The sequence below is a fragment of the Lynx rufus genome, unplaced genomic scaffold (assembly GCF_022079265.1).
Source record: "Lynx rufus isolate CCGP_SWC_20201006 ecotype Redwood Valley unplaced genomic scaffold, mLynRuf1.p SCAF_32, whole genome shotgun sequence".
NCBI classification, from domain to species: domain Eukaryota; kingdom Metazoa; phylum Chordata; class Mammalia; order Carnivora; family Felidae; genus Lynx; species Lynx rufus.
In genome coordinates, this window is record NW_025814848.1 from 3849910 (window position 1) to 3873521 (window position 23612).

Below are 23612 nucleotides of genomic sequence, written 5' to 3' on the forward strand. Positions count from 1 at the left end.
CCCATAAATCTCGACAAAGGGGACACCGTGGGCAGGGAAGCATCACCTTGCAGACAGCGTCGTTATTTGCTTCCAGACAGATAGGCTAGTTTTAAAAGGAGGCCGGAGAAGTACAATATTTTCAAATCCTTTGAAGATTTCTGATAACGCGTGCCAATTCCAGGCACTGCGGAGGTGCAGGAACAGAGAACCTGGTCGAAAGGAACACAGCGTGCGTGCGAATCGCGCGTGAGTTTGGGAAGGTGCCGGAATAAAATGGCACCGACCCCGCAGCCGCCGTGGTGGACCTTTACTGCCTCACGGTCCCGGAGGCTGGATGTCTGAGATCCAGGCGTGGGCAGGGTCGGTTTCTCCGGCGGCCTTTCTCCTGGCCGTGTAGACGGCCGCCTGCTCCCTGTGTGTGACCCGGTCACGTTGGGTCAGGGCCCACCCACAGGCCCTCACTTTGCCTTACTCACCTCTGTAAGGCCCCGTCTCCAAATTCGGTCCCATCCGAGGAACCGAAGGTGAGGACTCCACCAGGTGAATTTGGGGCCACAAGTCAGCTCCTAACAACCCGTTTTCTGAAGGCGGAGCAACTTTTCACACTCTGGTTAACGTCACACACTCGAGAATTCTTTCCCGGGGAGTCTCCTTCTTCCTGACAAGCTGTGTTGCAAATACCCGCTCCTTTTTCAGGTTTTCAGACGCACATCCCCACGGAACGAAGGTGGGAAGGGGCGGCTGCCTGGGGTCAGGCCACGCCCGCCGCCTAACCAGTGCGGTAACTGAGCACCCGCACCCACCCACCCCCACCCACCCGCAACACTCCGCGCGGAGAGCCTCCGCCCCAGGATTCCAGAGGCCGGTGGGTCCCAGCCTCCCCAGGCCGCCCTCCAGCTCCTCTGTGCTGGGGTGGACAGCGCCCTCTTGTGGGGGCGGGGGACGCAGCGTGGCCGCGGAAGGGGGTGCCTGGGGGGCCCGGTTGTGCCCGCCCCGGTGCACACGCAGGGCGCTCCCGCGGCCGAGCTCGGGTGGCCTCTGCTGTCGTGGCGCCGTTCCGGGAGCCCTCACCTCCTCCCTCGCAACGCTGGGAAGAGCCACGATGTCCCACGATGTCCCACGTCTACTGTTAACTCTGTGGACGGTCATACCCCAGCGAGTCCAGCTCCTGTGACACTCTGCGCCCGACACTCTGCGCCTTGCCCTACAGGGAACCTGGCACGTGCGGTGTTTGTGCTCAGAGATTTTCCACCAGCGGGGGGCGGCAGCGTGCGCAGCTCGGAACCACCCACCGCGGCTTGTTTTCGCGTCTCTCGGCTCAGTGCGCGCACCTGCAACACCGCAGCCGACGGCCAGCGCGCAGTCTCACGCCCCTCCCCGGCTTGCATTGGCTGATGTAGTAATTTGTCTCGTGTTTCATTTCGGAAATCCATAAGGGAGCTAGAGGCAAGCTGACCCCTAGGCTGATTTCTCTGTTGTTTTTGAGTCCACGGAGCCGATCCACGATGACCAGTAGGGCGGTCCTCTTGGTGCAGGGGAGCCGCCCCAGCTCCCTCCGTCACGTCTCCATCCCGGCCACCGGAAAGGGGAAAAGGGGAAAGCAGGCGGCCTTTTCTTTAACGGGATGCCCTTCAAGTTGCGGGAGTCGCTTCTTCCTTGGCCTTACCTTCGCCGTGGGGTTACGAGCAGGGGAAAAAAGCCGGGGAGGAGTCCCCCGCCGGCTGCCCACGAGTCGCGTCCACACACCTGTAAAGGCAGGGCACACACAGCGGTTCCGCTGCTGTGTGCGAGGGGAGAAGGGGCGCCGGCAACCCGAACTTCAGGGACAGGGAGGACGGCGGTACCGCTCACGTGACGCAGGAGCAGGTGCAGCCGCGGGGGGGGGGGGAGGCCCCGCCCCCACCGCAGGGGCCAGAGGCCGGCCCCCTCCCCCGCCCGGCGGGCAAACGCTCCGGGAGACCCCGCGGGGCTGCGGCCGGCTCCCCGGCGGGGCGCTGCCGCCCCCTGGTGGCCGCAGGCGGCGCGCGCAGGTCCCCTCAGCGCTCAGCGCCCCCGCACGGTCGCCGGGGTTGCCGGCAATGTGGCGGGCGTGCCCCGGGACTCTTGGGGGGGGGGGGGGTTAGGCTCAAAAACAAATATTCGACGTGGAAAAAAAGGAACCGCCTGAAAACGTGTACTTTGCTTGCGCTTCGAGGCTTCTGAGTTCAGCGTGGCGCGTTTTCCGCTTGTGCTCTGTACTCTGTCACTACATCCCAGGATTTGATGTTGTGTCGTGCCTTACTAACTCCTGTTACGTAGCACGCGTCTCGGTGCTTGCTAAGTAATCGTTTCGTTTTGTGTTGTGCTGGGATGATGCTGGAAACAAGGTGGGGACCGGGAAGGAGGCTCTCCAGGGAACGTTCACGACTCTGTGCCAACCCCCCTTGCTTGCTTCCGCCGCAGGAAGTAGGTTACCGGAATGCAAAGCTTTAACAAAGCGTGGGGCTATACTTCCTGATTTGGAAAATAAACAAAAGGAAAAGTAACCGAATGGGCGATGACGGATCCAGGAGCTAAAATACTGGCTCTGACGGGAAAGGGGCATGTAATAAAAAAGGAGATTCCAGATCGTTAGTTCCACCTTTTGAGGGGAGAGAGACAAAAATAAACTAGATGCCTTCGGAGTTGGTAGTTTTAGTAGGAGACCATTTATTTGCAACGAATAAATCTGTTTCACAGAAAGAAACCAAACGTACAAAACGAATGGGATCTTTTACCATTCCTCCAGAAACTGGTATTTCCAGAAACCTCCAGAAACTGGAGGCATTTCCTCCAGAAACTGGTATAAAATCGTTATAAGAACTATTAAGTTTGAATCCGATGGCAGCGTGGCTCAATTCATTTTTAAGTTGCCTTTCACATTCACATAACAGTAGATTGGCTCTTTATTTTAATTTTTTTCCACGTGAGTACATACAGTTTGGTTTTCAGGTCATGGTCTATGCATATGTGTTTATGAATGTGTATGTATTTTATTAATGATCTAGAAAATACAGTATCTATATACCCTTTAAAGTATATGTTTGAGGACAGTTTTTAGGGTCTCCTAAAGTCATAAAGAACAGACTTTTTTTTAAAGAAGAGGTATAGTCTCCTCCTCACCAGAAACAAATTCTCAGATTCTAAAATTAAACACTCATTTCCTCAGCTTTCTAAATTCTGGGTCGACCTGGTTCATTTTCCTCGAATTATTAGGACGACAGGGCAGGAGCGTGGCACTGGGGCGAGTCAGCACGCGGGGAGAGTCCTTATGCTTCCGGTCTGTGCCGTGATGGCCCGGGGCGTGGTGGGTCGTCCCCCCTGCAGACCCCTCGCCGGTGGCACCGGGGGAAAAGCCAGGAGCCGGGCCTCACCTTTGGGAAGAGCCTCTCAACGGAGCCGGAGCCGGGCCTCAGTCATCCGGAGAGGGCCACGCAGCGGCCGCCACGGGACCCACTGTGGAAACGCGCGGGAGGGACCTCGACAGCCAGGTCATCAGCTGTCTGTCCTTCCCCTCGGACTCCCGGGTGGGCTCCAGGTTTTCCGTCACTGTGGCACAGACACGACACGCCTACCGCCTTCCGCCCGGTGACTCTGTTCTAGCCGGAGATGCCGGGTACCTGTGTGCCCGTCATGCCGGGTGACCCGGGTCCCGCTGGCCGGTCCACTCCCGGGTGCTCCCACGGGAACAAGAAATCGGGTTTGAGCCAACCTGCCTTTTGCTGTTACCATTACAGGGCTGGCCTGGCCGAGCAGGGCCTGGCCTGGGCCTGGCCGACCTCCTCGGGCACACGATGCTTCCCGCTGCAGGCCGCGCCGTCCTCCCACTCACTCCTCCACGCTGTCCTCCCCCTGCGGAGGGGGAGCCCCGAGGGGATGCCATCACGGGGAGGCCGGTCACCTTCCGCAAAGATGGCCCAGGCGTCTGCAGCGGGTTGATCATTGATCTGAGTGCCTCTCTCCCTGTTCCCCCCCAGCCTGCGCCCATCGCTGCCCCTGGCCACGGCCCCCCGTGGGCCCCGCACGCGCCCGACCCCCTGAGTTTTGAGCCATGGTTAATAATAACAAGCAGAAGGCAGAGGTGGATTAAAGGACACGTGTCGCGGAGAAGCAAACTCGGAGCCCTCTCTGTAGGTCCGATGTGGGTCCTGCTGGGAGGTGACGGGTTTGGCTTCCCGCCCCTCTCCCGGGGACGCTCACGCCCTGCGCGCCCACCCTGGGGTGTTGAGGACTCTGTCAGGATCTGACACGGAAGGAGACCCTCAGCCCAGCAGCTCACCAGGCGGCTCCGGCTCCTGATGGTTCTCCAGGCTGTGGACGGTCACCACAGTCACCACGGTCAGCCACTCCAGGGGGTCTGGAGGGGGCGTGGGCAGGACCGGGAGGAGAGCCTCGGACGTCCCCTGGGACATGCTGAGCTGAGGTCTGGGTGGGAGTGGGCATCTCTCCTGCCCTCTCCCCCCACTGAGGCTGGCAGGCTCTGTCTCCCTCTCTGCTAATGACCCTGTTCCTTTCCATCGCCCCCCAGGCCCCTTACATGTCAGGTTGGGAATGTGGTTTTCAAGTGATGTGACCTCCCAAGTCACCATGGCTTCTGGTGAATTTCACTACATCATTTTTAAATTTAAAAAATTAAAAAAAAAATATTTATTTATTTGTGAGAGAGAGAGAGACAGAGAGAGAGAGCAGGGGAGGGGCAGAGAGAGAGGGAGACACAGAATCCCAAGCAGGCTCCAGGCTCCGAGCTGTCAGCACAGAGCCCGACGCGGGGCTCGAACTCACGAGCCGCGAAATCACAGCCTGAGCTGAAGCCGGACGCCCAACCGACTGAGCCACCCGGGCACCCCTTGCTACATCATTTTTGTAGTTCCTTTCCTTTACTTTCACAGCGTTCACCTTTAATTGCAGAAGATAGAAGCGATGTGTTTTTCCAGGCAGCTAGCTCCGAAATGGTCTCGTGCTGGGGCTCGAAATCACAGAAACCCCGTGTTTCAGAATTTACGAAAAGCTCTGACTGCTCGTAACGTGTTGTGGGGAAAATAGTAAACCAGGGGAGGGTTTCACAGTTATTTAGTCACGCTAACAGGTTTGTGATTACACAGCCGATTGGAGTCTGAAAACCTAGAGGTATGATCGCGTCGGAGCTCAGCAAAAATGCAAACAGTGCGTCATGAAAGGCTGGGTCCCTCCCCGACAGCAGCCCCGCGTCTCTTGTCCCGCATCCGGGCTGCGCTCTCGTGGCCTCGGGCTCGGGGAATCACTTCCCGGGAGCGTATTTATTTTCTCTAGAACGTGCACTGTGTTTGCTCCTCAGGCTACTGCTCAGGCTTAGAGTGGCTTCTTCGGCCTGCGTTTTTGACGCTTAGAAGTAATTACCAATTATTAAATATGCCTTTTGTGTGTTTTAACTAGAAACGAGCACACCGCTCAGAATCGGCGATTCTGTTTCATGCCGGTGTTAAATGGGGTGGGTCTGTGGGGAGGCTGTTTCCTTGTGGCTAAATATAAAACCTGTCACACAAGTTTATTGATCATAGAGCTTTGAGGTTGAGCTTTGGTGCAGAGGTAAAAAATGCACCTGGGTTTGGTAGCTGGACGGGCAGTGGCCTGACCCATGTGGTGTGGCCGTACTGTGAGATTTTTAAAAAAATGTTTCTTTTACGTTTATTTATTTTTGAAAGACAGAGAGAGACAGAGCATGAGTGGGGGAGGGGCAGAGAGAGAGGGAGACACAGAATCCGAAGCAGGCTCCGGGCTCCGAGCCGTCAGCACAGAGCCCGACGCGGGGCTTGAACTCACGAGCCGCGAGATCACGACCTGAGCGGAAGTCGGACGCTCAACCGACTGAGCCACCCAGGGCCCCCTGTACCGTGAGGTTTTTGGTGTGACACAAAAACCAAATGACGAGCTTTGGGGGCTTTGGACTGTCCTCAAGCCGGTAAAGGAAGACCGAGTAGGAGAGTCGGGGGTCAGGTGCCGCGTGTGTTGGGAGGAATGAGGGGCTCCAGGGACAGGAGGGCGCTTGGACGAGGAAGGGACAGAGCCTGGGTGAAAGTCTGAAGAATGTGAAGGAGACGTCAGTGGGGGCTGCAGGTGACAGCCACAGGAACAGAGTGACAAAGTAAACCTGAAAATCGCACTGACAGGTGACAGGTGTCACCAAAGTCGCTGCTCTGACACATGGGAATGGGGGGCAGCAGGGCACAGAGTTTGTGAGGGCTGCAGAGAAACAGCCCTCCGGGGTGCACACAGACACAGGGCTTTACTTACGGGACGTGGCTCGTGTACCTGTGGGGCGGGCAAGTCTGAAACTCAGGGGACAGGCTGCGAGCTCAGGCGGGGTGGCTAATCCCAGTCTGGAGGCACACTCAGAGTTTTGGCTTTTCAGACCTTCACCTGATTGGACGAGGCCCACCACACCAGCAGGGACAATTTTGTTTACTCATAGACAACTGGCTGCAGATGTTAACCGCATCCATAAAACACCTTCACACCTCACCTGGGTTAGCGTCTCACGAATCATTGGCCACCGACGTGTGGCCAAATGGACACAAAGTCAACCATCACATTTATTAAGGAACACTGAAAAAGCATGCTTGGAACACGGTGGGCTGTACAGGAGGGGCCACAAGCTAAACGCCCTCAGGGACCAGGAAATGACACACATCCGTGGACATGGGATGGGTAGGCACGCTCCACCTCACGGGGCAGGGCTCCGCCCCCCCGCCGATGTGTGCAGGAATCAGGGTCCAGGGCTTGTAAATCTTCCGGTTTTCAAGAAGCGCTGAAAACCTAGACTTTTAAAAATGTGGTCTTTTTTATAACTACATGTACTATGAAAATATAAAAATAACTCGTGAGCTCATCAGAACCTGTCTGTAGGGCTGAAATGCAGCTTTGGGCAGCCAGTGAAAGAATTCTGAGATGGACAGTCATTTAACGGTCTACACCCGCACACACACCGGGACACCCCGCCGGCCCCCCTGCTCCTGTGGCTCCGTAGGCCTGGGGGTCTGATGCTTCTCCTCCGGGTCCCCCGCGCGGCCTGCCCACCGCCTGAGCCTGTCTGCGGGGGCCGCCTGGCCCTGGGGGTCCCTGTCGTCTTCCTCATGCACCTGTTCTCTGAACCTGCTGCAGGTGCAAAGGGAAGACGGCAGAAGAAATGTCACAGAGTAGTGACTCCATTCCCTCCGGTCAAAGTGGCCCATGAGGCAAACCACCTAGTGAACGAAAATGCGGAAAGCCTTCTGTGCTCCCGGCAGCCGACTGGAGAGAAGATTCCGGGGTGTTCCCAGAGGCCGCAGCCTGGGGACGGGAACGCTTCTCGGGGAGGAGATCCTGTGCGCAGCTGGGGTCCGACCCTGTGCGGCTCGGAAATGCCGCCCCTGCGTCTCACCAGCAGGTGGGAGAGAGGCAGAACCCCGGGGGGCGGGAAGGAAGGCCCGAAGGAAGGAGGACCGAAGGAAGGAAGGACCGAAGGAAGGAAGGCCCGGAGGAAGGAAGGCCCGGAGGAAGGAAGGACCGAAGGAAGGAAGGACCGGAGGAAGGAAGGCCCGAAGGAAGGAAGGCCCGGAGGAAGGAAGGCCCGGAGGAAGGAAGGACCGGAGGAAGGAAGGACCGGAGGAAGGAAGGCCCGGAGGAAGGAAGGCCCGGAGGAAGGAAGGCCCGGAGGAAGGAGGGCCCGGAGGAAGGAAGGCCCGGAGGAAGGAAGGCCCGGAGGAAGGAAGGCCCGGAGGAAGGAAGGACGGAAGGAAGGAAGGCCCGAAGGAAGGAAGGCCCGAAGGAAGGAAGGCCCGAAGGAAGGAAGGCCCGAAGGAAGGAAGGACCGGAGGAAGGAAGGCCCGGAGGAAGGAAGGCCCGGAGGAAGGAAGGACCGGAGGAAGGAAGGCCCAAAGGAAGGAAGGCCCGGAGGAAGGAAGGCCCGGAGGAAGGAAGGCCCGGAGGAAGGAAGGCCCGAAGGAAGGAAGGCCCGGAGGAAGGAGGACCGGAGGAAGGAAGGCCCGGAGGAAGGAAGGCCCGGAGGAAGGAAGGCCCAAAGGAAGGAAGGCCCGGAGGAAGGAAGGCCCGGAGGAAGGAAGGCCCGGAGGAAGGAAGGACCGGAGGAAGGAAGGACCGAAGGAAGGAAGGACCGAAGGAAGGAAGGCCCAAAGGAAGGAAGGCCCGGAGGAAGGAAGGCCCGGAGGAAGGAAGGCCCGGAGGAAGGAAGGCCCGGAGGAAGGAAGGACCGGAGGAAGGAAGGCCCAAAGGAAGGAAGGCCCGGAGGAAGGAAGGCCCGGAGGAAGGAAGGCCCGGAGGAAGGAAGGCCCGGAGGAAGGAAGGCCCAAAGGAAGGAAGGCCCGGAGGAAGGAAGGCCCGGAGGAAGGAAGGCCCGGAGGAAGGAAGGACCGGAGGAAGGAAGGCCCGGAGGAAGGAAGGCCCGGAGGAAGGAAGGCCCGAAGGAAGGAGGCCCGGAGGAAGGAAGGCCCGGAGGAAGGAAGGCCCGGAGGAAGGAAGGCCCGAAAGAAGGAAGGCCCGAAGGAAGGAAGGCCCGGAGGAAGGAAGGACCGGAGGAAGGAAGGCCCGAAGGAAAGAAGGCCCGAAGGAAGGAAGGCCCGAAGGAAAGAAGGCCCGAAGGAAGGAAGGCCCGGAGGAAGGAAGGCCCGAAGGAAGGAGGACCGAAGGAAGGAAGGCCCGAAGGAAGGAAGGCCCGGAGGAAGGAAGGCCCGAAGGAAGGAAGGCCCGAAGGAAGGAGGACCGAAGGAAGGAAGGCCCGGAGGAAGGAAGGCCCGGAGGAAGGAAGGCCCGAAGGAAGGAAGGCCCGAAGGAAGGAGGACCGAAGGAAGGAAGGCCCGGAGGAAGGAAGGACCGAAGGAAGGAAGGCCCGGAGGAAGGAAGGCCCGGAGGAAGGAAGGCCCGGAGGAAGGAGGCCCGGAGGAAGGAAGGCCCGGAGGAAGGAAGGCCCGAAGGAAGGAAGGCCCGAAGGAAGGAAGGCCCGAAAGAAGGAAGGCCCGAAGGAAGGAAGGCCCGGAGGAAGGAAGGACCGGAGGAAGGAAGGCCCGAAGGAAAGAAGGCCCGAAGGAAGGAAGGCCCGAAGGAAAGAAGGCCCGAAGGAAGGAAGGCCCGGAGGAAGGAAGGCCCGGAGGAAGGAAGGCCCGGAGGAAGGAAGGCCCGAAGGAAGGAGGACCGGAGGAAGGAAGGCCCGGAGGAAGGAAGGCCCGGAGGAAGGAAAGCCCGGAGGAAGGAAGGCCCGGAGGAAGGAAGGCCCGAAGGAAGGAAGGCCCGAAGGAAGGAGGCCCGAAGGAAGGAAGGCCCGGAGGAAGGAAGGCCCGGAGGAAGGAAGGCCCGGAGGAAGGAAGGCCCGAAGGAAGGAGGACCGGAGGAAGGAAGGACCGGAGGAAGGAAGGCCCGGAGGAAGGAAAGCCCGAAGGAAGGAAGGCCCGGAGGAAGGAAGGCCCGGAGGAAGGAAGGACCGAAGGAAGGAAGGCCCGGAGGAAGGAAGGCCCGGAGGAAGGAAGGCCCGGAGGAAGGAGGCCCGGAGGAAGGAAGGACCGGAGGAAGGAAGGCCCGGAGGAAGGAAGGCCCGAAGGAAGGAAGGCCCGAAAGAAGGAAGGCCCGAAGGAAGGAAGGCCCGGAGGAAGGAAGGACCGGAGGAAGGAAGGCCCGAAGGAAAGAAGGCCCGAAGGAAGGAAGGCCCGAAGGAAAGAAGGCCCGAAGGAAGGAAGGCCCGGAGGAAGGAAGGCCCGAAGGAAGGAGGACCGAAGGAAGGAAGGACCGAAGGAAGGAAGGCCCGAAGGAAGGAAGGCCCGGAGGAAGGAAGGCCCGGAGGAAGGAAGGCCCGGAGGAAGGAAGGCCCGAAGGAAGGAGGACCGGAGGAAGGAAGGCCCGGAGGAAGGAAGGCCTGGAGGAAGGAAAGCCCGGAGGAAGGAAGGCCCGGAGGAAGGAAGGCCCGAAGGAAGGAAGGCCCGAAGGAAGGAGGACCGAAGGAAGGAAGGCCCGGAGGAAGGAAGGCCCGGAGGAAGGAAGGCCCGGAGGAAGGAAGGCCCGAAGGAAGGAGGACCGGAGGAAGGAAGGACCGGAGGAAGGAAGGCCCGGAGGAAGGAAGGCCCGGAGGAAGGAAAGCCCGGAGGAAGGAAGGCCCGGAGGAAGGATGGCCCGGAGGAAGGAAGGCCCGGAGGAAGGAAGGCCCGGAGGAAGGAGGCCCGGAGGAAGGAAGACCCGGAGGAAGGAAGACCCGGAGGAAGGAAGGCCCGGAGGAAGGAAGGCCCGGAGGAAGGAAGGCCCGGAGGAAGGAAGGCCCGAAGGAAGGAAGGCCCGAAGGAAAGAAGGCCCGAAGGAAGGAAGGCCCGAAGGAAGGAGGACCGAAGGAAGGAAGGACCGGAGGAAGGAAGGCCCGGAGGAAGGAAGGCCCGGAGGAAGGAGGACCGAAGGAAGGAAGGACCGAAGGAAGGAAGGCCCGGAGGAAGGAAGGCCCGGAGGAAGGAAGGCCCGAAGGAAGGAGGACCGAAGGAAGGAAGGCCCGGAGGAAGGAAGGCCCGGAGGAAGGAAGGCCCGGAGGAAGGAAGGCCCGGAGGAAGGAAGGCCCGGAGGAAGGAAGGCCCGAAGGAAGGAGGACCGAAGGAAGGAAGGACCGGAGGAAAGAAGGCCCGGAGGAAGGAAGGCCCGGAGGAAGGAAGGCCCGGAGGAAGGAAGGCCCCAAGGAAGGAGGACCGAAGGAAGGAAGGCCCGAAGGAAGGAAGGCCCGGAGGAAGGAAGGCCCGGAGGAAGGAAGGCCCGGAGGAAGGAAGGCCCGAAGGAAGGAAGGCCCGGAGGAAGGAAGGCCCAAAGGAAGGAAGGAAGGAAGGCCCGAAGGAAGGAAGGCCCGAAGGAAGGAAGGCCCAAAGGAAGGAAGGACCGGAGGAAGGAAGGCCCGGAGGAAGGAAGGCCCGGAGGAAGGAAGGCCCGGAGGTAGGAAGGCCCGGAGGAAGGAAGGCCCGAAGGAAGGAAGGCCCGAAGGAAGGAAGGACCGAAGGAAGGAAGGCCCGAAGGAAGGCCGGAAGGAAGGAAGGCCCGGAGGAAGGAAGGCCCGAAGGAAGGAAGGACTGGAGGAAGGAAGGCCCGGAGGAAGGAAGGCCCGGAGGAAGGAAGGCCCGAAGGAAGGAAGGATGGAAGGAAGGAAGGCCCGAAGGAAGGAAGGCCCGAAGGAAGGAAGGACGGAAGGAAGGAAGGCCCGAAGGAAGGAAGGCCCGAAGGAAGGAAGGACGGAAGGAAGGAAGGACGGAAGGAAGGAAGGCCCGAAGGAAGGAAGGCCCGGAGGAAGGAAGGCCCGGAAGAAGGAAGGCCCGAAAGAAGGAAGGCCCGAAGGAAGGAAGGCCCGGAGGAAGGAAGGCCCGGAGGAAGGAAGGACCGGAGGAAGGAAGGCCCGGAGGAAGGAAGGCCCGGAGGAAGGAAGGCCCGAAGGAAACACCGTAAGGAAATTGGTAACCGTCCTGCTAATGACACCGTGAACGCAGCCTCTTTCCCCAATTCCTGCTGCGCTGTGTTCAGAGGGTCTAACTTAGAAAGTAAGAATATAGTTTGGGTCCAATATCCCTGCTGCTATCCCTGATTAGAACGTTAAAAAAAATTGTTCCATGTTATTGTACACTTTCCGAATAAAATATGTATGTAGAAGGGAAGCCCTGTGGCGGTTTTCGTTAATACCTCTTGCATTTGTAAGTTTTCTTTTCATTTAATATTCTTAATAGTATTTCATTCTAAATCGTCTGAATCCCCTACCACAGATGTGCCGCTGTTTCGATCACTCCTCACGGAAAGGGGGAGAGGGCTGACCCCCGGCGGGTGTGGAATCCGGGGTCTCCAGGCAGGTTGGACCTGGGAGCCCTTTGCCGTTGAGCACGTGGGGAGGGAAAGGGCGTGGGTGCCACCAGAAGGACCTCGATCAGCAGGCAGGAGGCGAGCGGAGTGGCCTTGCTCTGGCTGGTAAGTGACAGCCCTCGAGGGGAGGAGCTGGGATTTTGTCCCAAGAGCGTCTGGCTTCCCCCGGAGCTTGTGGCTTTCAGTCCCTTCGAAAGGCGTCTCAGAAGCCTTTATGAAGAGCTTCCACTGCAGGACGTTTCCAGAAGTTTCCACGGGACATACACAAAGCTCTGCTGACAACAGGCGGGGGGGACAGGGTGACACTGGCCCGGGACACGGGAGGCTTCCCTTCCCCAGCTCTGCCTTTGTAGTATTCTTGAATTTCTCCGTGGGCGTCTCCATGGGCAGTCTTCGTCCGTGCATCTCGCTTCTGTCCGTCTCCCTGTCTGCACGGTGACAGCGGGGGAGGGTAGACCCGCGGGGTTTTCGGGGACTGATGCCAGCTCGCAAAGGAACAGAAGGGGGGTACAGCAGTGCTGTGCTGGCGACTCAGCTGTGGAACATTCTGGAATCGGCGAGCTGGCCACGGGGGGCTAGCAAACCTGCTTTTCTCCCAGAGGACCAGTTACTGGGACGCCACCAGATAGGAGGAAAATCAAGATATAAGTAAGCAGTGAAAGGCCAAAGAGAGGTCATCTAGGAACGCATCGTGCCAGGTCAACAGGCCAGACACAAAACCACGAACGCCATTCAAGTCCACTCACACGAGGTCTCTACGGTGGCACCATTCCTAGAGAGCGGATTTCTAGGAGGCGGGTGGGCGCCAGGGGCGGGGGAGTGGGGACTGCTGTCTGATGGGGGCAGAGTTCAGTCTGGGAAGATGGAAAGTTCTGGAGACGGATGGTGGGCGCAAGCGCAGCAGTGGGATTGTCTCACCGCCACTGGGCTATGTGCTAAAAATGGTTAAGATGCTACATTTTCTGTGATGTACATTTCACCACAATTTCAAAGGAGACATTTCAAGGAGGACGTTGTTTGGGGATTCCGTGAGCACTCCACGAGCACTGGAATGTTCCAGAAGCCTCTGAGAGCCACCGACGCACCTCTCAGCCCCCGACCCAGCCCACAGGCAGATAGGCGGTCGGTTCATTCTCCTGACCCCTCAGCAAATCAAAATTATTGACTTGGCTGTTGGCAGAAGTGACCACGAAAATAGGAAAATCTTTCTCCAAAAAATATGAAAAATCGTCATATTTTCGTTTGTATTAGTGTCTTCCTAGAAGACTCGGGAAGATACATTGTAAGTTTGCCTTGGGATCCTTGCCTGAGAATTTCAAACTGTATTAAAAAAATCACTTTTTGTAGCCCGTGATAAAGTTTAAATCAGGTTAATTCGTTCATCGATTTGTTATTGAGTCCACAAGGGCACCGTGTGCCAGGCCTTGCACACAGTGCTGGGGACACAAAGATAGGTGGGCATTTCCCAAGCTTCAGGGAGGTGACGCAGAGGGGAAGGCGGGCGTGAGCACCGGAGGGTGGCCTGTGGGGTGTGGGGAATGTGTTGGGGTGCAGGTGTCGTGTTGTCGGGGGCTCTGTGAAGAGGCAGGTCTCAGGGGTCAGACCAGGAAGGGCAGGCAGGAAGTTAGAGGACAGAGATCAGAACGTTCCGTGAAGGAGGCCCAGCACCCGGAGGACGTCTATGTAGCCGGGGAGGAGTCAGTGGCCGACTGGATTTTGGAAAAAGACAAGACAACACTTGCTGACTTTAAAAACACTGATAGCATCATCTGCCTGGGGAAAGAGACTCATCGCTCAAGTTGAAATTCGGGCTCCCGTCTGTCCTGCCACAGTTCAGACAATGCTGAGATTTGCAAGACTCACAGATGGGACTGTGCACCTGCTCTGTTAGAAGAAGCGAGTCAAAGAGAAAAGAAAGTAAGACTTGCGGCCGGCATCGAAGTGGTTGTGGTTCTGAGGCCCGTCATCTTCTGCCTGCCCACGGTTCCCTCTGACCCGTTTCCTCACCCAGAGAAGAGAGTTTGGAACGGGACAGCTCCTCCTCGGATGTCTTTGGAGGAGACAACCGTCTGAGGGCAGAGCTCCTGTAGGCTTCTGTGATGGGAGTGACAGGACAGGAGGCCAGAGAAACATCCCCAGAGGTGGGTGTTGGCAGGATCCGGAACCTTCCAGCGTACCGAGAAGTTATCCCCTTTCACAGATGTGCAAAATAAAACTCGAGTCAGACAGAATGCTCGCAGAGGATCTGGAGAGGATTTACCGGAAAGAAAGCGCGCAGTAACAGACCTTGGATCTGGCAGAATGTTGCTGGCGGTGTCCAGGTCAAGACCGGCCATCCCGCTCCGGGCTCTGTGTTGAGGGCGCACAGGTGAAAAGCTGTGTCCCTAAAGGACGCCCAGTCTGGCTGGGGACGTAAACAAAGTTAAGATCATAAACCGATGGCTTGAAAATAGCCAAGGGACGCCTACCGAGTGCTGATCGTGGGCCGGGCTCTGCGCTCAACGTTTTATGTATTGTTTTACTTAAACCGTGCAATGGTCCCGGGGTTTGTTACTCACAGGGCAGTTGGGTGGCACGTCCCAGGTCACAAAGCTAGGAAGTGACAGAGCGGGATGTTGACCCAAAGGCCCTGACCTCGGCCACTAACCCGTGTCTGACGTCAGCTCTGGCTGTGCGTTAACAGAACTAATGAGGAGGCTTCAAAAACACCAGCGCCCGGGACTCCGCAGACAGGCTGAGTCAGAACACTGGGGTTGGCCGAGGCATCAGGGTTTTCTGGGCCCCCCACCTGCCACGCGGGCGTCGTGCCGGGCTAACAATGAGCAGGGATTGGTGGGAGGTGTGGCCGGCTGAGCCCGGAGACAGACGTGGCCGTGCTGGGGGCTTTGGGCCCCCAAGGGCACGGCTGCAGTGAGGTCTATGGGGGCTGCGTGATGTCACAGGGTGATTTACCTGTGACAGGACTGCAGATCATCGCGTCCAGGCTCAGGGACGTGGTGAAGAGACATCTGGTCGGATTATTGCGTAATCGAGTAACGAACTGCCCGGGGAGAGCTTATCACGACGCGGGAAATGTTTACGGTAAGTGTTAGATTTTTAAAAAGCAGCACGTAGGACTGTCCGCGCAGGAAGCCGGGCACAGCGGGTCACACCTGCGTTCCAGGCCCCTGAAATCCCCTCCCCGGGGAGGACACAAAACCCACGAAAGTAGGGAGCATCGCTGAGAGACGGTGACCTCCCGGGGACTCTGTGAGGCAGGTCTCGACATACGTCACGAGCTGGGCACGGTGAGACGAACACACTCACATGTTAAATTCGGTTCCGAGAAGGAGCCTCCCTGGTAGGACAGACCCGGGACGATCTGCCATTTTCTACTGCCTGATGTCACCCGTGTCCACCTTAAGTATGACAGAGGCCATGGGGTGGCCCGGGGAGAAGCGTGGGCCATCTGTCTGCGTGGGCAATGCAGGTGCGGCTCCAGGCAGGGTGACAGGTGTGGGCCTGGTTGCGAAGCCGATCCTGTGTCTAAGCATCCTGGGGAGTCTGTTTTGGGGACCACACTACCAGCTTTGGACAGAGAGTGAGAGACAAGGCAGTTAGGGAAGAGGTTGTCACCATCATGAGCTCCAGGCTTGGGACATAATTTAGAAGTATGACATGGGACGATGCAGCTGTTGCAGGAGCACCAGGGCTGGGCTGGGGTGGCCCCCCCTCCACCCCCCAGTGTCGGGTGGGGACCGCGGTTTGGGGTCTCCCCCTGTGCGTTTCTCCCACGAGGCATTACGTACAGTGACTTCCCAGAGCAGGGAAGCAAAGTGAATTTCACAAGCATGTAGACATTCCGACTTGAGAAGAAAGTTCCAGAGGCAATTTCGACTCGCTTAGTAGGAACGCGTTTCTTAGGATAAACTAGGGAGCCGCGTGACCTTGGACATAAGGCACCGTCTGCGCAGACGAGGCAGAATTTTATGAAATGGAGAACCTTCCGCGCCAGGCAGGGCCCAGCACAGAGCACGGGAAGGTGCACGCCCAGAGCCTGGCCGAGCAGCCCCACGTCCCCACTTTCCCGAGTCCGTTACGAGTCCGTGCAAGTGGGAAGAAAGCAGACTCGGTGCGTTCGGGGGCTGAAGCAGACAGACAGCAGGCGACTCACCGAGAGCGGGCAGCGCGGGAACCCACGAGGGCGGCTTCCCCCGGCGGGGGCCGCCCGCGGCTGTGTGTTTCCAGGCCGGCCGTGCCGTCTGCGTCGTCGTGGGCGCAAAGAGCCTCTGGCTCGCCGATCCGAGGTCCGATCGCGCACAATAGTCGCGGGAAACACGGTAGGCCGCGGATAGGAGACGTTCGCTGCGGGTGCGCCGGAGTCGGGGTCCCCACCTTTGTAGCGCAGCCCGGGCATCTCCTCGCTCCGGAGCCCCAGGAGCCGGTCGTCACGGCTCAGCCCGCGGGGGCGGGTGGCCGGCCGGCCTCAGCAGTAGGAGCCGTTGATGTCGCCCGGGGCCTCGCCCTCCCTCCCTCGGCCTCTGAGGGTGTTGAAGACCCTGCGGTAGGAGCGTCTGAACGCGGGGGTCGGAGGAGCAGTGCCCCGCTGGGTTCAGCACGCTCTGCAGGTACGTGAGGCCGTTGCTCACGTCTGGCACGTGCACCGTCGCTCCCAGGACCCTGCAGCCGCCCGCCCCTCGGGAGACGGCCACCGGGACCCGGGCCAGGAAGCTGGGCAGGAAGCAGGCCGCGAAGAGGACGACGACCACGGTCACCAGCGCCCGGGCCCTCTGCAGCTGGGGCTGCCGGTCCGGGTCTGGGAGTCGCCCCCGGAGGGTCCTGACGATCCTGGCGTGGCAGAACAGGATGAGGCCAAGGGGAGGACGAACTGCGCCGAGAACAGGGCTTCCTGCCAGAGGGCGCCGAGGGAGAGCTGCCCCCGGGGCTCCAGGCCGGGGCGCTCGGCCTCCGACACGAGCAGGCTCCGGTGGCTGAGGCCGAGCAGCAGAGGCCAGACGCAGCCCGAGCCCCCCCAGGCCGCCCGCGGGGACAGCAGGTTGACCCTGAGCCGGGGGTGGACCACTCGGAAGTAGCGGTCCACGGCCACGGCCGTGAGGAAGGCGACGCCCGCCCCGCGGCTCAGCACCTGCAGGGACAGGAGGCCGCGGCAGGACGCGTGTCCCAGGGGCCACGTCTTGCGGCGCAGGGAGAAGGCGGCGTGGAAGGGCAGGCGGACGGCGAGCAGGAGGTCGGCGGCCACCAGGTTGAGCAGGTACACGGCGTCGGGCTGGCACGCCTTGAGGCGGAACGCGAAGGGCCACAGGGCCACCACGTTGCCCAGCGGGCCCAGCCCGCGCTCCAGCGCCAGCAGCACGGCCACGGTCCCCTCCACCGCGTCGCTGTGCCGCGAGCAGTTGGCGGCCGGCACGTCCCCCCGCTCGCGCCGCCGGGGTCCCCCGCGAGGTGGCCGAGGGCCGAGAGCCCGGGCTGCGGGCGACGCGCCTTCCTGCAGAGGGAGAGACGCGGGCTTCTCCCTGCCGCGCGGGGACGGGAGTTCTGCATTTTCGCAGTAGGAAGAAACACTGAACAGGTTGAAGTCAAAAGCAAACTCAAACGTGTCTGGGGAAAGGGGACCGGGGAGGGGAGGGGAAAACACCCTTTCGGTTTTGTTCTGCTTGGTTTCGCCCTAAAAAGGAGAAGCTGTGTTTCGCTTCACGTCATCTGCGCGCCACTGAAGCCACGAGGCCCTCAGGAGCTGGGCGAGCACAGGTCTCCGTCGGGGGGGGCCGCGGAAGGAGCCGGAAGGCCCTCGCTCCGTCAGGCTTCTCGTCTCGGCCGTCAGAGGGACGCTGGCGGCCACAGGCTCCGCGAGCGTCGCGGAGCCTTGCGGGGAAGCTCTCCTCCTCCACGGAAGGGGCATTTCCCAAGACCCTTCTGCACGGCGCTCCGTTTCCCACATGGGCGGTCCGATCGGGTCACGGCCGTCACAGAGGAGGCTCTGCGGAGGCCCGGCCACTTCACGGCTGGCCGCTGATGCTTGTCCCCTTTCTTTGCCGGATTTGATTTTCTGCCGAGGGGCCTCCCCCACCTCCCACTCTACCCGGATCAGGGTCCGGGCCCATGGGCCTCCACTGGCCCTGAGAGCCGCGTAACACCGATGGCTGGTCAAGATGCACGGATTCCCCCCAGAATGTCAGGGGCATGAGCCCGGGGACAGGCACTGTGTGCCAGCGATAAAAGAGTGTCTGCGCAAAGCCGGCGTCGATCCACAACTGTCGCATGAGTCCAATTCTCCCTCCCCATTGTGGACCACGTTTCACTTGTTCTGGGCCATTCTCGACCCTAATTCAGCGGGGGCCTGCACACTGTTGACCCTCCCACCGTCGACCCTCACTCACCTGGGTCCCGACCCTCCTTTGACCCTCACGATCTGGGTCCTGACCCACTGTCGACCCTCACTCACCTCGTTTCTGTTTAGCCTGGTTTGAGCTCTGGAGTCGAATATATTCAGTTCCAACTCTGGTTTCTCCGGTCGGCAGCGGTGTGGCTCAGGGGAAGCAAACCAACACGGGGCCCCTTCGCTGAGGAGTGACGGTGATGGCCCCTACTTGCAGGGTCGTGACGAGTGTCTGAGACGCCATCACAGGCAGCGCACTTCGCACCTGGGGCGTCTCGCCCGCTGGACCCACCTGCGCTTATCTTGCTCACCTGTACGTGACGCTGACTTTCACCACAACTCCTTTTGCTCCCAACCAGCGCTCCGCTCCTGCACCAAACATCCATTCCAGGCTGCCCCGATGCCTTCGCTTCTGAGACCCGACTGCAAACCTCTGGAAACATCTCCGCGATGATCATCGCTGAGATTGGCGGCCTGTTTGTGAGGTGTCGGGCGCTGCTTTCATTGTCTCAGGGTTTTCCTTTCCGGCCGGCCCACCGGCCCACGCGTCCCCCACCTCTGCTGCATGCGGGTTTGCCCGCCTGTTTCCCAAGCAGGTGCATTTGGAGAGTCCCCCCCCCCCCGCAGTCAGAACTGGCACGGCCACGGCGATGCCTTCTCACTGGGAGTGGCTCCTCGGGAACACGGGAGGGTGTGATCCAACACGTTCCGGGGCGGTGGTGCCCACAGGCCACGTGCCTCTCCTCTACGGATGCCATCGGCACACGCCGCCGCCCAGGAAAGCCGGCGGCTAAGTCTTCGGGGATGGAAGCTACTTGAATGTGTTTCTCTCCACACACTGAAAGCTTTGACAGACCCTAAAAGCTACCCCTTAATTGCAGATTTCAGCTTCGACCCCAGACTTGCTAAATCAGAGATAGTCTAGCTCAATAGGTAACACAAACATTAATAACTACCCATTTTCCTTTTTAGATACAGGAACTAAAAATAACCGAATTTAAACTTCTGCTTCTTCCTCTCAGTATACATTTGTCTTCCTTATTTCTAAAAGACTGAATTGTTCTTTTCTTCCTGGCTTTTCACGTTATGATATCCGAGCTTCTCCCTTAGGGATCTTGTCTCTTGAAATCGCAGTAACCTCAGGAACTCTTTCTTCAACCATTACTCTTTCTTCAATGCTCCTCCTGCTTAGGAAGCTTCTCTGTTCTCACCCGTTTTTGTGATGAATGCTTTATTTAATGCACCTGTTCCTAAATTTATTTATTTATTTATTTATTTATTTATTTATTTATTTATTTATTTTTGTTCTTTTTTGTGTGTGTGTGTGTGTGTTCCTAAATTTAAATGAAAACTGAATCACGGCTTGAAACCCACACGCATACTTAATGAGATTTTTCCTCTCTGGTTTTCCTTTCTTGTGTCTTTTTTGTCTCACCAGGTGGCAGACTTCGTAAAGCCTGCATGAGCACTCTGAGTCAGACTTTCCCATCGCTTGCTGTGGAGTTAGCCAGCGGTGGGGTTTGGAGCGACAGGGCGGTCCCCACAAGACCACCTCCTGTCAGACCCCAACTTTAAGTCAGGGGTCTCCAAGACCACCCCGGTTTTGATAAATCTCTGGAAGGACCCGAGAACTCCCTGGACATTGTTCTGTTTTGTTCCAGAGAAAGGTCACAGATTGGGATGCTTTGAGGGAGGGCGAGGGTGCCCGGGCAGATTCCGGGAAAAGAGTCAGTATGAAGCTTCCTTTGTTCTCCCCGCGGTCAGGATGGGGTGGCTTTCCCAGTCCCCACGTGTGCCAACCCCCGCCGGGCATGGTCAACTAGGGGACCCCCCAGCCTTGACATCCAGGGTCCTTACTGAGATTTGTGACACGGGCGCGGCTGTCCGCGTGGCCCATCTCAGGCTCCGGCCCCTCTGGGGGGCCAGCTGACGTGTGTGGCCCCAGGCCCCCACCCCTCATCACAGTGTTTCTACCCCGCTGGCCCAAGGCCCCTGCGGAAAGTTGCCTCCGCCAAGCATGACCTTCCAAGGGCTCCGAGATGACCTCCCAGCAGCTGGGGCCAAAGGTCACACCTCTTTTTGGACAAAGTTAAAAACTTTACTACACACTTATTTATTTAAAAAAAAAACATTTAGAACATATTAAGTGTTGTTCCTTTTGTGCTGGGGATGCAAATACTTATAATGCTAATAATACTTCCTGACTTTAAGGACTCGTATTCCAACGGGGCAGGGAGGGGGGCAAGGAATACACTCAGACTTGTAAGGAACACATGATAAAATTAAATAATAGGTTTACAACTGGAATGGGATGGGGGAAGTGGGGTCAGGGAAGGAGGAGAAACATTATAGTCAGCAATGCTGGGGTGGGGCTCAGGGCAAGGACAGTGCAGCTGGGGAGATGGACCCACGGCTTGGGTGGGTGGGTTGTGATGATACATCTACAGCAGGAGGACTTCCAACCCCCATCAGTGTCTGTCTGTCTGTCTATTTTGAGAAAGAGAGAGAAAGAGCAAGCATGAGAGGGAAAGGGCAGAGAGAGAGAACCCCAAGCGGGCTCCGGGCCGTCAGCGCAGGGCCCGACGTGGGGCTGGGGGACCCACGAGCCATGAGATCATGACCTGAGCTGAAATCAAGCATTGGACGCTTAACCGACTGAGCCACCCCGGCGCCCCTTTCGTGGCTGTCTTAGAGACTCTCAGCAGTTCACTACGTTTCATTTTCTTTTCTTGTTTTCACCCCTGGCCCGGGGAGGGGGAGCCTTAGGGGAAAGGAGCCGTGGTCATTTCCGAGAGAAATGATATTGTTGGCGAAAACGAGCTGGAAGTGAAGTCTCCGAGGTTGGAAGTCACAGCACTGGGGCCGGGTCCTGTGACGGTCCTGAGCGCACGTCTCAGCTTATGGTTTGGGTAAAAAAATTTCAGCAACCTCAGAATATCCCTACGGTGTGGACACCATCGAAAGAGCGGATGGCTGATGTAGTCGGTGTTTCACGCAGAAGAAATCACGCGGAACGTAGGTTCTTGTTCTAGAAAAATTTGAACCCTAGAAAAACAAAAGTTTGAATTCTCACACTCAAGCTCCAATGGGAAAGTGTACAGGAGGCTCTTTGCAGCAAACACAAGCAAACAAAAGCCCAACAGCGTTCTTTGTCGCCATTTTTTGGGTACAAGTTAAACAGCTTCACGTTCAGAATGATGGAAAGCCTCCAACTCTTCCATTTGCTAAGTGGACCCGCAAGACGATGGTGTTCACGGCAGCAAAACCGAGGGCATCCAGGCGAATGGGACCAGGTTCTCAGAGATACTCTTTTTCGCTTCTTTGCTACTGGAGAAATGGGTTGAACATAGCAAGAAATGGCATTTCTTTTCTAGATTTTTGTGAAGCTGATAATTTTTAAGTACGCTATTCATGAGTGCGTCCGATAAGTCTATGGCATACCAACTACGGTCCCATCCCGTTGGTGAGCCTGGAAGCCCCTTTACAGAATAATCTTGAATGTTATCTGATTGCACATCTGGTATGTTCTCGAGGCATAAGCATGGAAAACATGCAAAAGCACAGCGGAAAGGGAAAAGAAATGAGCTGCAACACCCCAGCAGAGGCACGCGTGTCTTTTTCTCAAATGTTTTTAATCTCGATCTTTTAAACATAAGTTATTGTCAAGTTGGCTAATGCACAGTGCATACAGTGTGCTCTTGGCTTGGGAGTAGGTTCCTGTGATTCATCGATTACGTACGACACCCAGGGTTCCTCCCAACAAGTGGCCTCCTCAGTGCCCATCACCGTTTTCCCTCTCCCCTGCCCGTCCACCCACGGAGGCAGGCGTGGCTTTTTAAACACACGTGGTGCCACACGCAGCAGCTGTTTGTCTTTGTTCCCCGTCCCCCGACCCCGACCTCCCAGGGCCAGGTCGGGGACCCCGGGGAGCTTGATGGCTGCCCCCACCGCACCCCCCGCCGGCTGGCTGGCTCTGTCTGCGTTTCTTCTCCTCCTTTCTGTTCTTTCCCCTGACGCTGAAACGGGACAATGCCGTTTCTACGGCTGCAAGACCTATTGGAAAGGTTCCTTACATTCTCACGGCCGTGAGGCCAGTGGCAAAGTCGTAATCACCCCAACGTCCCGTGTCTCTCCTCCCAGGAGAGCGCGAAGCCCGTGTGAGCATCGCCAGCATGTGGAAGCAGGCCCTCCCTTAGTCTGGGATGGCTTCTTCCCAAGACGGTGCTTCTCACGTGCGCGGTCGCACCCTGATAACTCAATCTGTAAATTTCCAGGCATTTTCCTACTACGAAGATTATTTTCGAGCTGTTCTGTCATCGAAAATACAGGCGGCTGTGAGGTCAAACGGGAAATCGTGGATGATCCCGGCGCGCAGGGACAGGTGCGGGCTACAGTTTTGGGGAGTCGGGGCCCTGTGCGCGGCTTACAGCGTGGCCGTTCCCTCCTTGTCATCCGCGGTGGAGAACGGCTGCTCGCCTCGTCGCTGTTGGAACATTTAGCACATCAGCAGTTTAGTGTCGGGGCACCACAGCAATGCTTCTCCGCTAAGTCTGCACCCCGTCAGCCGTCTCTCTGTGGAAGCTGCAAGGACATAGAATTGTGGCTGAGGCATAATTCTCTCCCTGTGTCCTTGCGCTCGGGCGCGGCGCCAGCGGGATGTGAGTTTTAGGGGAGGCGCTCGTTTTCCTGCCTCTCAGGCTCGTGGTCATGAAGCCTGACAGGTCCCCAGCCGTGTCGCCAGACCGGCCGTCCTCCTGTGATGAGTGCTCGTGCCCACAGGGCTTGGGGCGAGGGAGTCCGAGGGGATCACGTTTTACCAGCCAAGTGCTCTTCTGCATTTAGCTACGGTCAACCAGAAACCGAAGCCGCGTTCACATTTGAGTTCTTGCGGTTTGGGGGAACCTAGGGAGAAACGGGGCCTTTTGACCTGACCCTCAGCAGGCAGAGAGGGGACTCCCAGCGGAGGCAGGATCAGCCCACAACAGGGAGAGAAGAGCGGCTCATGTTCACAGAGGACCCCGTTCGGGACGCGCTGGGCTCCTCTACCGGAGGCGTTCGTGGAACGGGGGAGGCAAGGGAGCATTTAAAATTATGCCCCAAACCAAGACATCTTGGTCACAGTTAAGCAGACATCCCCCCCGCAGTGTCTGAGGACCGTTGTTCTCTCCCGGGGATGATCTTAGCACAGTCACTGGTCTATTTTCAAACTGTTTTCTCAGTGGGCATCACCAGCTACATCTCATCTTTCTACTCAATCAAAGAATCACAGCACTTTTTAGGGCAAGTGAGATCTTCGCGATTAACCCAGCTTTTCATTTTGCAGACGGGGAAACTGAACCCCTGGAGGCCTGCTGCCTCGACCTGGACCAAGTTGCCCCAATTAATGTCTTTTTCCTGCGTGCTC

General features: G+C 58.3%; 1 protein-coding gene across 1 annotated transcript; it reads right to left on the reverse strand.

The window, feature by feature from the left end:
• Positions 1–11371: 11371 nt before the first annotated feature.
• GPR31 (G protein-coupled receptor 31) lies at positions 11372–18092 on the reverse strand. The gene is given in 6 exon segments (XM_047093141.1): positions 11372–14023; positions 14119–14236; positions 14785–16396; positions 16398–16687; positions 16690–17430; positions 17912–18092. Coding segments are annotated over 4 exon segments (1311 nt in total). The 3' UTR covers positions 11372–14023; positions 14119–14236; positions 14785–16297.
• Positions 18093–23612: the final 5520 nt, after the last annotated feature.